Source organism: Alligator sinensis, unplaced genomic scaffold (assembly GCF_000455745.1).
Source record: "Alligator sinensis unplaced genomic scaffold, ASM45574v1 scaffold210_2, whole genome shotgun sequence".
Lineage (NCBI taxonomy): Eukaryota > Metazoa > Chordata > Crocodylia > Alligatoridae > Alligator > Alligator sinensis.
In genome coordinates this window covers 1,770,516-1,783,392 of record NW_005841946.1, presented here as the reverse complement: position 1 = coordinate 1,783,392, position 12,877 = coordinate 1,770,516, and the positions used below count along the sequence as shown (strand labels likewise).

The 12,877-nt window shown below is 42.4% G+C and overlaps 1 protein-coding gene across 5 annotated transcripts in view; it reads left to right on the top strand.

Annotated features, from left to right (window-relative positions):
• Positions 1–12,791, top strand: part of SPG21 (SPG21, maspardin) — a 13,275-nt gene extending 484 nt beyond the window's left edge. Inside the window, exons 2-11 of one of the 5 annotated variants that reach the window (XM_025199578.1) lie at positions 182–451; positions 2,478–2,555; positions 2,778–2,866; positions 7,691–7,852; positions 9,010–9,090; positions 9,572–9,717; positions 10,075–10,183; positions 10,571–10,678; positions 11,296–11,436; positions 12,088–12,791. In XM_025199578.1, coding sequence (XP_025055363.1) covers positions 2,804–2,866; positions 7,691–7,852; positions 9,010–9,090; positions 9,572–9,717; positions 10,075–10,183; positions 10,571–10,678; positions 11,296–11,436; positions 12,088–12,210 — 933 coding nt within the window. In that variant the 5' untranslated portion in view covers positions 182–451; positions 2,478–2,555; positions 2,778–2,803 and the 3' untranslated portion in view covers positions 12,211–12,791. Of the gene's footprint in view, positions 1–181; positions 452–495; positions 1,441–2,477; positions 2,556–2,777; positions 2,867–7,690; positions 7,853–9,009; positions 9,091–9,571; positions 9,718–10,074; positions 10,184–10,570; positions 10,679–11,295; positions 11,437–12,087 lie in introns of those variants that run through there. The other 4 variants (XM_025199579.1, XM_025199577.1, XM_025199580.1 and 1 more) reach the window with 4 other exon arrangements.
• The last annotated feature ends 86 nt before the right edge of the window (positions 12,792–12,877 follow it).

The window sequence follows — 12,877 nt, the reverse complement described above, 5'->3', positions numbered from 1 at the left end:
CTGCTTAGTCGTTGTCTCGCGTCTGGGGACGCGGGCACAGGCTGGGCAGGGGTAGCGTGGGGGGTCTGTGCTGCCCGCGCGCCCGTTTAATTTCTGTCGTGGCTTGTGGGACCTAGACAAAGAGTCAGTGTTTTCCTTAAACGAATTGGTTTTCAAAACTTGTTTGGTTTTTTCTTTAAAGACGTGCGTGGCACAATCCTGGACAGCTCCAAGCATTATGTTCCCTGCCTTTGAATGAGCTGGGAAATCGGATAACCAGCAAAGTGTCGTGATTAAGCTTTCATGGTGATGGTTATTCACCTACGAGGATTTTAACGTTGCGTTTCTGCGGAGACTTGCCTGCGCCGCCGCGCAGGAGCCTCGCAGGAATTGAATTTCCTATTGCTGACATTGTTTTGTAGCAGTGCACAGAGCCAAATAGGAAGGAGCGCGAGCACGGAGCAAAATAGCTGTAAGACGGGAGCACGAGTCAAGGGGCAGTGGTTTGCGGTGTGTGGTAGTTGCCGTCTGCGTTCGGTTCGTATTAGGTAGCTCTCTGCTTCAGACAAACCACAGCTAATGCCAATTAGGGTTTTTGGTAACGATCTTGGTAGGAGCCCAAGGTTTAAAGGTGTGGAGACTGATTCTTTTGAGTCTTATAAGGGGCCCCTGCAGATTGCTGTTCAGGTACGTTGGCAAGACCATGAGGATAGTAAAGAAAAATGCTTGTTCCAATCCTATTCTCTAGAATAACTCCATCCCTAAGGCTGCCAATTAATGCCTTGCACTTAAATTAATGGCACTAATACAACCACCGGGAGCAAGAGAAGGGAGAGCGGAGAACAGCTGGAATTGGCTCACAATCCTGTGATGAATGAAACCATTTCTTTAGCGCACAGTCTTGTCATCAAGCTAAACGGATGCTTCCTTACATTTCTCTAAAGAATTTGCTTATGCGCTCACACAGTGGGACCCAGATCCTGACTTGGGCTTCTGGCCACAGCTATATAATAAATTAAAATACAGTGTAAAGCATACACTGCTCTTGCATTAAGGTGTTCGTGTATGTTTTGCTTGCTTTCGCAATTTCTGCAGCATATTATTGCAGCATTGTTTCCAAAAATGTTTGTTTTTTGTGTAGTGGCTAATCCAGATTTACGCAGGGGATTTAGTAGAACAAACTGCTCTCTTCTTTTTGCCTAATGACCAGCTGTCCTCCCGTTCCAGTAATATTCTGTGAGCCTGCTTCACTCGCCAGTCTGTTGGCTGGAGGCAGTGTTTGCTCTCCGCTAACTTTTATGCGCTGCCAGGCTAGCACAAGTGGTAAAATACTTGATGCAAGCAGGAACTTATCCAAAATTGAAATACCAGTCAACCCAGTAGGGTGAGATTCTCACCCAATCTGGAAATATTTGTGATGTGGTGAAAATGAAATACTTTCTGCAGTTTGGAAAATAGTAGGTAAGAGGCATGTACTTCATGTTTCTAGTAAGTGTTTCTTCACTGTTTGTTCCATCTGTTTATAAACTAGCAAACTGGGATTGAATTCTAAAGAGCTGTATCTTAATCGCTTTTTTTGTATAGTGGTGGGAACAGATGAGGTAAATTTCCTTCGTTTAGGGTCTTGTCTACAGAGAGAAATTGAGTGGAATACATGGCAATTCTGATTAGAAATGAGTCAGTGCCCATTTAATTATATCTGAATATTTGATTAAAAGAGCAAACGCCTTATTTTCTTATGCTCTGTACACGGTGTGAAATTAAATGAATCTCTGGGGCAGAATTTCCCTTTCAAGCAACAGGTTACAAGCAGTCAGAATATAGCCCCAGTTTTAAGAATTATCCAGTGTTATTTGGTATACAAATAAAAGTGCTTAATCTATCAGTGCCATGGCGTTTCACTAGGCTAGTCTTGATTTCATTATTGCAAACAAATTGTGTCCTATACAGAACGTGAAACCTCAATATACGGGTAATTTTGTTAATGCTTCTTTGTCTGGGGGGAATTGGCTGTAGTGGGAATAGTCCATCTACAATAGCTATTTCAGAATAAAGCTCCGTGTGTGGACACTTCTGGAATAAACTCTGTTTTAATTTTAGAATTATTACTTTGGCTTGGGAAAACAGTTATTTTTCTGGAATAAAATCTTTTTTTTAATTTTGGATTAAGTACACTAATTATGCGGAACAACTGTTAGATGTTGCTGTTTTGGTCGGCTTCTCTGTGAAGAGAAGCCCTGAAGCTTTGACTGTTCTGTAGAACAGGTATCCAGTAATATGGAGGTAGTGTTGAAGCTTGCTTTCAAGAAATGCTTATGTTAGTTACAGTTGAATTAGAGCATGTGTCCTATATACTTGAATAATTGGAGGTCAAGGCATGAAATACGTGGTCATTTATAGCCCCTTTTCTGAACTGTTTAAAGTTGAATAGAAGCAATGATAAAAATGTCCACTTTTTAAAACAAGTTAAACCCTGAAATACTATCTTTCCTTTTCAGGAGCTGCTCCATTGGAATGGTCTGTAAGGAAAAGCTGCCTTTTTATCCCCAAAAGCTCCATCAGTTCATAATTAGAGGGTTAGTATATTAAAACATTCTAGTGATTGTATCTTCTGAATATCTTTAAGTAGCTTCTAATTAAAACTAAGGATAAGCAAACTTGACGCATTAGAAACCAGCTGATAAGAGGTAAAAGCAAATTTCATCATGGAAGGACTCTTTGTATATACAAGGCTTCAGTGTAGTGGCTTAGTGCGAACCTGCATTCTTGGCCTAAAAGATGCCATATCTTTGTTTCAGGTTTACCTAAGTTTCATCTAAACATCATGGGAGAGATTAAAGTCTCTCCTGACTATAACTGGTTCAGAAGTACAGTTCCTCTTAAAAAGGTAGGTACAATTTAAATAATTTGTTATGAAATAGAGCCTTATTTCACAAGGACCATGCTGTGCAGAACTGAGAACTGTCTAAGCCAGTGGTCAGCAATGTTTTGGAGCTGTGAGCTGGAACAACCCGACTCCGGTTTGGATCCGGCTCACAGACCCCTGCACAGTGCATCTTTGCTGGAACTCCAGTGACTGCTTTACATGACTCGCAGACTGGCATGTCTACTGACATGACCCATGTTACCATCTTGCTTGGTGTGGTGCTTTTATTTTTGACACAACTCTTTTTGAAGTAATCTACTGGGTTCCTGGTGCCATCTGAGCTTTGGCAGTCTGCTGGAGAGCTGTGCTTGTCAGCACTTGTGGAAGGTCTTTTTGGATTCTGAAGTTAGGAATTGGCAGTGCAGTTTAGCTGCCTGCCCTGCGTTGGTGCTGCTGCCGCCGCCTACAGCTCTGACTTCCATTCCCATTGGTTTGGTTTGGTTTTATATAGAGCTCTTCTCATCCTCGTGGAATCCAGGCTGCTTTCTGAAGTCCCATCCATGGAAGGATGCACTGGGCACGCTGAAGGAAGAAACGCTCTTTCTTGTAGAATGACAGGCTCTTCTGATAGCTTCTGTTGTATCCAGCCACCTTCCTCTCTTGCTTAGGCTCTTCTCTGTAGGCTTGACGAGGAACTAAAGTGTTTGGTGTGTGCAGTCCTCTTATAACTTCTGCTGTGAGCTGCCAGCATTGCAAAAGATTTTCAAAAAAGCTCTGCTTTCCAGAAGGACTCTGAAGCCAGTTATGTATCTTGTGATATACAGATGAAACCACGTGGTTTCTCCAAGTAAATGGTAGATAAATCTATTCATAGCTCTCAAACTTGAAGGTGCAGCTTTGGAGGAGATGATGTCTGGTGAAGAGGGAGGGGGAAATATTTTCTTCCTGGCATCAGTGAAGATTCTCCCCTCGTCACTGTTGCATTGGCTTTCACCATATCTGATTATGAAGAGCTTTGGGAGCCTGGGAACCCCGGAGATGTCTTTGGGAGCAAGTGTCTTAGAGTGGGGTTTCTCAACCCATGGGTCACAACCCAAAAGTGGGTTCCAGGGATACGTGAAAGGGTTGTGCACAAACTTTAAAGATGGAGTCTTCTTTAAAGGAGAAAAATGTGGGAAACAGTAGCTTTTCCCTTGTAAGCTAGCAGAGTTCCAGCCTGTGAGGGGTTACTTGCCTGACCCCCCCGCCATACACTGGGAGGCTGGAGGGTAGCAGGTAGGGAGTGAGGGGCACTGGGTTGGGACTGGCCTTCATTTACAAATGGGTCCTGATACAAAAAAGGTCGAAAACCATTGGATTAGAGATCCTAGATTTGTCCTGCTTCAGTCACGAGTTATCCCTGCCACTTGCACCCCCCGCCCCTACCATGTAGCTGACTTCCTGTCCCTTGGGCAGGGGGCTGGACCTGATGATCTCTCGAGGTCCTTTCCAGCCTGAATGTCTATGAAATCATAACTGGATGGAGGCCTTCTTCCTGAAAGAAGTGAGAAAAATAAATGTTTAAAGACAGAATTTTCATCCCCTCTCCCCCCCAGCTGCTGTTCATAGCTGTGCTCCTGACTCATTGGGATTACTAAACAGCCTGGGGCACATTTATAAGTCCAGGAGTGTTTGTTCTGGTGTGCTGAATTCAAGCTTAGACAAACATTCTGCCTCTCTAATACCCAGCATGTGGTCCCATGGGAGGATTCATTGTTCCCTTTCACTCTTTAACCCTGATGGGGCTTCTGGGGCAGACTGGATCAGGCATTTCACCTGGCAGGCAGCTGTCTTGGGGATGAGAAGTGATTCCTCCAGTTGGTGTCTAATATGCCAGAGAAAAGTGCTGTGTAAGTCATGCCCACAATGCGTGCAATGTAGGAGAGGGCAGCTCATATCTAAGGCACAGGACAGGAGTTGAGGGCCCTTGCGTATGATCTAATCTGCAAGCACTTCCTGTGCAACTGTCATGTGAAGTGCGTGTCCCACAGCTTCCTCCAGTGTGAAGTGGGGCAGAGGGAGCCTGAGGCTATAAAGGGTTTCATGAGCGCTGAATGGGGAGAGGAGTGCAACAACTGCAGTGCACTGCTCAGGAGCAGTGAATAGCACTGACCACCTTACGGTCAGGAAGCGTATGCTGCTCGGAGCCATAGAATGAAATCCTGGCTCAGCTGAAATAATTCAGTGGAGTTTAGATTAACTCATAATTTAAGCTTGCATCAGCTGAGCTTGTTATAAAGCAGTAGAGGGAAAGGGGGTGAAATTTTTTTGGCAGGCATTGCACAAACCAGTCCCACATCCTCCCAGAGTGCTACCCTCATCCCCTTCCCCTGCCCAGTTTGCTGCTCTGCCTTCTGCTTCCTACGCTGCCTGCTGCTATGTCGGCTGTCCCTTCCATGGTCTGCTGTGTCACAAACCGAGGCTGCCCTTTCCACTTGTGGCACGTGCTGCAGGTTGGCCACTTTTGGTATAAGGGAACCAAAGAAGGCAGTGACCTATCTGAATTTGCAGCTACCCCAAGTGATTTTTTTAGTTCTTTGATGCTTACTGCAGTTTCAAAAGACTAACCCAGTAGGTCTCAACCAGGGTGCCATGAGCCCTCCTCAGGTGCTGCAGCAACAGTAGGCAGGTAAAATGGCCCCATGCAGACACTCCTGCTGCATTAGGGCTCTGATAGCCCTAAAGCAGCTTGGACTGTAGCCCTTCCAAACTCTTGCAAATAGAGGCATGTGGGGTAGTTTTACCTCGAGGCAGCATCACCCAGTTGAGAAGCCCTGGGGTAAACTGAGGCAGCACCAACAGTTGTTCTCAACTGGTGGTGTTGCCACCTCCAAAAAAAGTGATGGAGGGATCCTGTCTGTGACTCTGCAAAGGTTGAGAACCATTGGATTATGCAGTAAAGCTGTGTGTTATGGCTATTTTCAGGTGGGACAAGTTCATGGTGCCCTGCATGCCCCATGTTTGTTGTCTGGCAGTGAGGAAAATACCTTAATTTCTGGCCTGCCCTCCATTTCGTTCCCACTTGTACGCAGCGTTAATTCTCTCTCAAACACTTGCTAGTATCCTAGAATAAAGTGCTCAGGACAAGTTATTGTTTTTCTTTTTAGAATTAAAGCTAGGCTCCTGTTTCAGATGCAGATGCCCGAAATGAATAGATTCAAGTCATAATCTTACAGAGCAGCTGCGAATTGCAAGTTGAATTGTAGATGCACAAGTCTGTCTGTGACTCCAAGTGCTCTGAAGTCTTGGCCCCAAGCCATGTCTAAACTGTTTTGGAAACGTCACAAAAATTACTGCTAACATGGGACTCTCACATGTCCTCTGAGCCTTATGCTGAGCAGACTTGCAGTGAGCCAGGCAGATCTAGGGATTAGTGATCTGCTGTTCTCCAGGAATCAAGAGAAGGGCTGCTTATAGAAAGTGGTTCAAAATTGGAATAGATCAGATTCTGGGGTGGGCCTGCTGCAGTATGGGGTAGGTTTTATCTGGGAGTTTCCACGGTTAGTTTGGCCTGTAGTCAGGTACCAAAGGTGAGCCTTGTAGCAGTAAAGGGGACTCCTAAGCATCAAGCGGTACATCTGAAAAGCAAATGCTGTAAACGTGAATTACTTCTCAGCAACAGGAGGGACTAGGAATTTTCAAACTCCTGGTTTTCAAAGGTACCATTCACCCAGGGCCCTCATTCCCATGACTTGACTTCCTAGCTTCAGACAGACCTTACATGAAGCTCATGTACAGCAGTTCTGACGGTGGAGAGCAGATCCTGTCCTCCCCTTGAACGTTGCAGTGAATGCCTCCTTCGCAGTGAAAACTCCTGCTGTCCCACCGCAGCTTGGTGGTGCTGCTTTGAGTAAGCTCTGTATAGCATCCCTCTTTTGATGGGACCCAGTTGTTTCAAATTAGTGATCTGTAGTTGGTCTGCTGCATCAAGTATCCCTGACTACCCTCCAGATCTGTGAGAGGCAAAGATGTTTGTGGGTGATATCTCCTATTGGGCTAACTGCATGGTTAGGACCAAGTCAGACCTGCAGAAATCTGGATCTGCTCCCACAGCCCTGTGTTGGTGCCAAGAAATGAAGCTGTCCTCCAGTCATTCAGAGGGTGATTTTTACCAGTCTGTAGCTATTACACTTGATATTCCAGCTACCTGCTGGATAGTTAGTGTAGACTTTAGAAGCCATGTTCCTTCTTGGCCACGCATGCTCTGTATGGTAGTGGTACACTACTTCCTGAGATCCTGACTTGTTTACACGATCTTGCCGCTCCTCTGACTTTGATCTGTGTACATTTTCACATTTTGATTTAATCTATTCAGTAGATTATGGTTATGTTATGTGTTTATGTAACTCTTATATCTGAGAAGGAAAAATTCCTTCCTGGAGCAATTTGTGAAGGACAGTCTCATTCCTAAACCACCATGACTTCCTTCTGGTAATTGTGAACTGAAATCCTTTGCTGCAGTGAGAACTTCCACAACCCACTATCTGTTATAGTGATATGACCTCTGAGCAGAGTGGCTTCAGATACCTGGTTAGCACAGAAAGCAGCTGGTTGCATGGTTTTGCAACAGTGGTGCTGTGTCTAGGCATGTTCAGCAGTTAGTGTAAACACCACATACAATAGGATGGAGTTAAAGTTATTGTGAAGAGAAACAAAGGGGTGAGGGGTACCTTTTAAAAAATTTTTTTATGCACTATAGTATGAGAGCCAGACACCTGAAACCTATGTAGAACATAGCTGTAGCCAAACCAATCCCAAGGAATAATGGGCTTCATAACTCCTTTTAAAATGCTCTTCTTTTCCCAGATCATAGTAGATGATGATGACAGCAAAGTTTGGTCGTTATATGATGCAGGACCCAAGAGCATCCGGTGCCCCCTCATATTTCTTCCACCTGTAAGTGGAACTGCAGATGTGTTTTTCCAGCAGATCTTGGCCCTGACTGGATGGGGTTACAGAGTTATTGCTGTGAGTATTCTCAGTGCAACCTCAACATCCTGTGCGGATTTATTTTTGTTACTGTAAATACAGTCAGTTCAGTGGCATCATGATGGTTTGTTCTGTTTTTATAAGGAAATCGCAGAACAGCTATGCTAAGGCATGTTCCTGGGGTATAGAACATGCAAAACTGAGCCCTGGCATACCGTGTATTTACAAAGGGAGTACATGAAACACTTTTACAGATGCTCCTTGACTTCATATATTTTTTTTCCCCTCTATGCTTTGAACACCTGGAGTTCTGGATGATCTTGAGATCACATGCATTTCTTAAGATTTATTACTAGGGGGATTTTAAAGCAGTTGCATTCTTTTCAGTGCAATAGCTACTTGCTCTGTCTCCAGGTCTACAATACAGGAAAACAATCATAGTAGTTGTTTTCTCTGGAAGGCAGCCATAGTATGGTGCAACTTAACACCTATTTATCCACTACGTTTTAAGAAGCATTGCCTGGTATCTGTATGCTAATGAGTAATCTAACTTGTAACTGCTTATTACTTAGTGACTTATTCTTAGTGGAGCGATGGGTTGGGACCCTACCTTGAACATCATGGCAGAACCATCATTTTTCTCTGACTGCTTGTGTCTTGGTTCCTCTCTTTATCTTTAAATGGCTGCTTCCACTATAATTCCTACCTTTAGCTACTCAGTATGCTTCTCATCTCCAAACCAGCTATTCTGTGCATTTGCGGAGGGGGTGTCATCCTTTATCTTACAGATAACTTGTAGCTTGCATAGCAGCAAATATTAGGTCACAGTCCTTTGAAAAATCTACTTAAAAGATTGTGTTGGAGTCTGTCTCTGCTGCAGTGAATTCAACATGTGGTGATCCAAACTTCTTAGTGGAAGCTTAGGTTATGCAAATGGGGTAGTTCCAAATCACTCCATCTTTGTGCTGGCTAATAGTTTTATTTATGCCTTTTTTGCGCAACATAATGAGGGGATTTTGCTCTTTATCCAGTAATCATGCTGTTCAGTGCCATGTCTAGGTTCTTTGTTTTTGCTGAAAGTCCAAGCTAATGTGTAAGACTTCTTTCTGAACAGACAGGAGCTATGAGGAGGGCTGATGAAAGAACACCTTCATTCCCTTACTAATCACTGTATTCATTTTATCCTTATACTCTAGTTGCAGTATCCAGTGTATTGGGACCACCTTGAGTTCTGCGATGGATTCAGAAAACTGCTAGACCACCTGCAGCTGGATAAAGTTCGTACCCTGAGATTAGCGACTAATGTGTGGTTACAAATGTTGGTAAAAAAGCCTGGAGTTTATTAAGAACTACTAAGCAAAAATTCTCGTAGGGCTGTGATGCAAGCTTTTTTTTCTTAAGACATTCAAAACTAAGAACGCTATCTAAAACCTCTAACTTTGCCCATGTTGATCCCTGTTTTCTGGTGCACCTCATATCTTGGTTAATTAAGTTTTTTGTTAACTATGAAAGTTAATCTTTCTTAAAAATTGTAGCATGTAAGCAGATAAAAGTACTGTAACTTAAAGTGGAGGAGGTCTAGATTCTTTGGGGAGAAAACAAAGAACTGTGAACTTTGTTCCCAACAGACTTTAAGTGTAGGACAGGGATAAGATTTAACAGGTTTATCGTTGCATTTTTGTAATGCTGTGCACAGGTTTGGGGGGATAAATTTGAAGTTTGTTACATTACAGATGTACTTTTCTGATTTTGAAATAGGTCCATCTTTTTGGGGCTTCTTTGGGAGGCTTTTTGGCTCAAAAATTTGCTGAATACGCATACAAGTCTCCCAGAGTTCAGTCGTTGATCCTTTGTAATGCCTTCAGTGACACCTCTATATTTAACCAGACATGGACTGCAAACAGGTGAGGAAGGCCAAAAAAAGCAGCCACGCTAAGAGCCTACTATTTTTCCAGTAACATCCTGGAACATCAGATAAAAGCGTAAACAGAGTGCTAGCCATTTGGGCTGGGAGCAATTTGGGAGAAGAGAAGGAATAAGGTGATGGGGGAGGGGGAAATAAGTGGTAAAATACTAATGATTTAACAAGACAGATTTCAAAGAAACTGCAGCCTTAGAAAGCAGTCTATTGTTTCAGTAGGTGCCATCATTCATCCATGTGATCTTTAATGCTTATTTAATGATTGTACAAGTTGTGTCCTGCAAAAAAACCACTTGATTAGATTAAAACTAAATATTTGTATGATCTGTTTTCATTTCAGTTTTTGGCTAATGCCTGCATTTATGCTGAAGAAAATTGTTCTTGGAAACTTTGCATCTGGTCCTGTTGATCCTGAAATGGCAGATGGAATTGATTTCATGGTTGACAGGGTAAGTGGCTCCTGAGTGTGTGTTTATGGGTATGTTAAGCACTTCTAGAGAAATCCTCAACTCCAATGAAGGAAAACGTTGTCCTAATTGGAAGTGCCATGTACCTTAACATCTAGAGAAGCAACATGTGAAGCAGTGGGGGTCTCATGCTTCAGTCAAGATAACCATAGTTATTTCTGCATTGTGGGAATACTATCACGCTGCAAGATGAGGAAGATCTCCTATTTTTATTTATATATTTTGAAGACACTCGGAGAGAAGTGGTTTTCTGGGCTCTCGGTTTTTTTTGGGAAGGGGCCAATAGCTGCTGTGTTGAGAACAAAGCCAAAACCCTATAAACTTCCCAAAATGAAATTTTCATTTCTAATTTTCATTTCCTTTATTAAGCTGGAAAGTCTGGGCCAGAGTGAGTTAGCTTCGAGACTTACCCTTAATTGCCAGAACTCCTATGTGGAACCTCATAAAATTCGAGACATTCCTGTAACTATTATGGATGTAAGTTGATCTTGTTTTGTGTGCATTTTCCTTTATGTATTGGAAACTCTTATCTTTCCTGGGTGGGACTTGGAAATTCCACGAGTGATTTTAAATACTTGGAAGATCTAATTCTGTGTTAAATCTCTTTGTCCTCTATGGATTATTCTGTACAGTGAATTAAAGGTAAAGTTATCATGGGGTGTCTTGCGAGTACAACCTGAGCTCAGGGCCGTCTAAACTTTTGCAAACAGAGTTTGCCAGCCTGCCTGTAAACTTAAAAACAATATATACGTTCTACAACTCTAGTGATTTTGGTGTCACCCTGAAGCCCGACTGTAATGCTAGCAAGCCTATGTGATTAATAGGAGAGACTTATTGCCAGCCTTTACTTCCTTTTATGTTTCAAATAGTCCTTAGCAAATATGTAATTTATACAGTACTATTGTAGCTTTATTCTTGAAGTTAAATTTCACTGTGTGATGAACATTGCACCACAAAAGCTGAGAAGGCAGCATAGAAGGGATAGGACAATGAAGTTAAGGTAACGCCAATGGTAGGTAGCTTATTTGTAGCTTACAGTAAGTTTCTTCAAAAGACCCAGTGGGTTTGAGTGATGATTTGTGACTGTTTTCAAGGTGTTTGACCAGAGTGCACTTTCAACTGAAGCTAAGGAGGAAATGTATAAGCTATACCCCAATGCCAGAAGAGCCCACCTCAAAACAGGGGGCAACTTCCCTTACCTCTGTAGAAGTGCTGAAGTCAATCTCTATATCCAAGTAAGTCATTAAAATGCAAATCTTCCTAGCATCATAATCCAGTCTTCCTCCTACACTTGCTTGTTATTCTTTAAGCTACGTGGCTGTAGTGGATCTGGCTCCTGGAAGAGCTGCTGTGGAGCGGTTGGGCTCTACAGCAGCTACACTCATTGCCTCTGGCTAGATTTCATTTCCCTACTACCGTATTTTTTCACATACAACACACCTTTTTCAGCTGTGTTTTGGGAAACTGGAGTGTGCATTATATGTGAGAAATATGAAGGTTTTGCTGCTTATGGGCTGAAACAGTAAAATCTGCAGCAAGCCATAGGAACAGAACAGTGAGCGAGCTTCGCTCCCCAGCTTCTGCTACTCAGTTACTTTTTTTTTTTAATAAGGAAAGAGCTTTCTTCTTCATTCTACCTTTCAAAAAACAAGGTGCATAGTATATCCTGGGGTGTGATATATGTAATGTGATGTCTCTGGATGCAATTTTAAATTCTTGTGTTCCAAGTAGCTGGGTTAGATTTCTTCCTATATGAATTGATACCATGCTTGTACAGAAATGTGATGGGGGTTTTCTCTGGGTTAACGACGGGGGGTAATAATGCCATTGTTTTTCCCCTCGAGTATCCATATCCAAATTTCAGAGTTATTTTTCATATTTAACAGATACATTTACTGCAATTCCACGGGACACGATATGCAGCTATTGACCCCTCTATGGTTAGTGCAGAAGAACTGGAAGTCCAGAAGGTCAATCTACACATCAGCAGTGAGCCAGAAGAGCAGTAACTTCGTGACTGTCAGCTTGGTGGTCTTCCTGTGTACAATCAACTGTTTCCACTCTGCCTTTTTTTTTTTTTTTCTCCTCCTCCTTACATTTACCGGTTATCACTGTGTAACTCCAACAGAACTGAGCTATTCAATGAAATACAGCTGAAGACAGTTGACTACAACAGTGTAACAGGATAGTTTTGTTTAACTTTTAGTCTCTGAATTTAAGGAAGTATCTTTGAAGACTACACTTTTAAAAATTGAGACACATTTTTGCTACCAAATCTTCACTGTCTTGTTCTTAAAAGGAACAGTATTTCGTTTTATATTTTCATTTAGCTGTATATATTGCATAAGCAGGTTGTGTACTTCAGTGCCCGCTCATGGTTTTGTTGACTACTTGGTTTAAAAATGATGAAGTGCCAATTTTGCCATCACTTATTTGCTTTATATGTTGAGTTGCAAGTTAGTTACTATTTCTAACTGAAATGAAAGCATTAAAATTTTTAACTTTCTTGCAAGCTGTAATAATGGTTTTCAATAAAACTTCAGTTTCAACAAGTTGCTTTTTCTTATTAAACAGAATTGCTCTAACTTCACATGATCCTGCAAAGCTGTCCGTGGGTGTAAACAGCAGTGCATAGTTGCCATAACAGCTATGATATGAAAGGGTATTCTTTCCTTT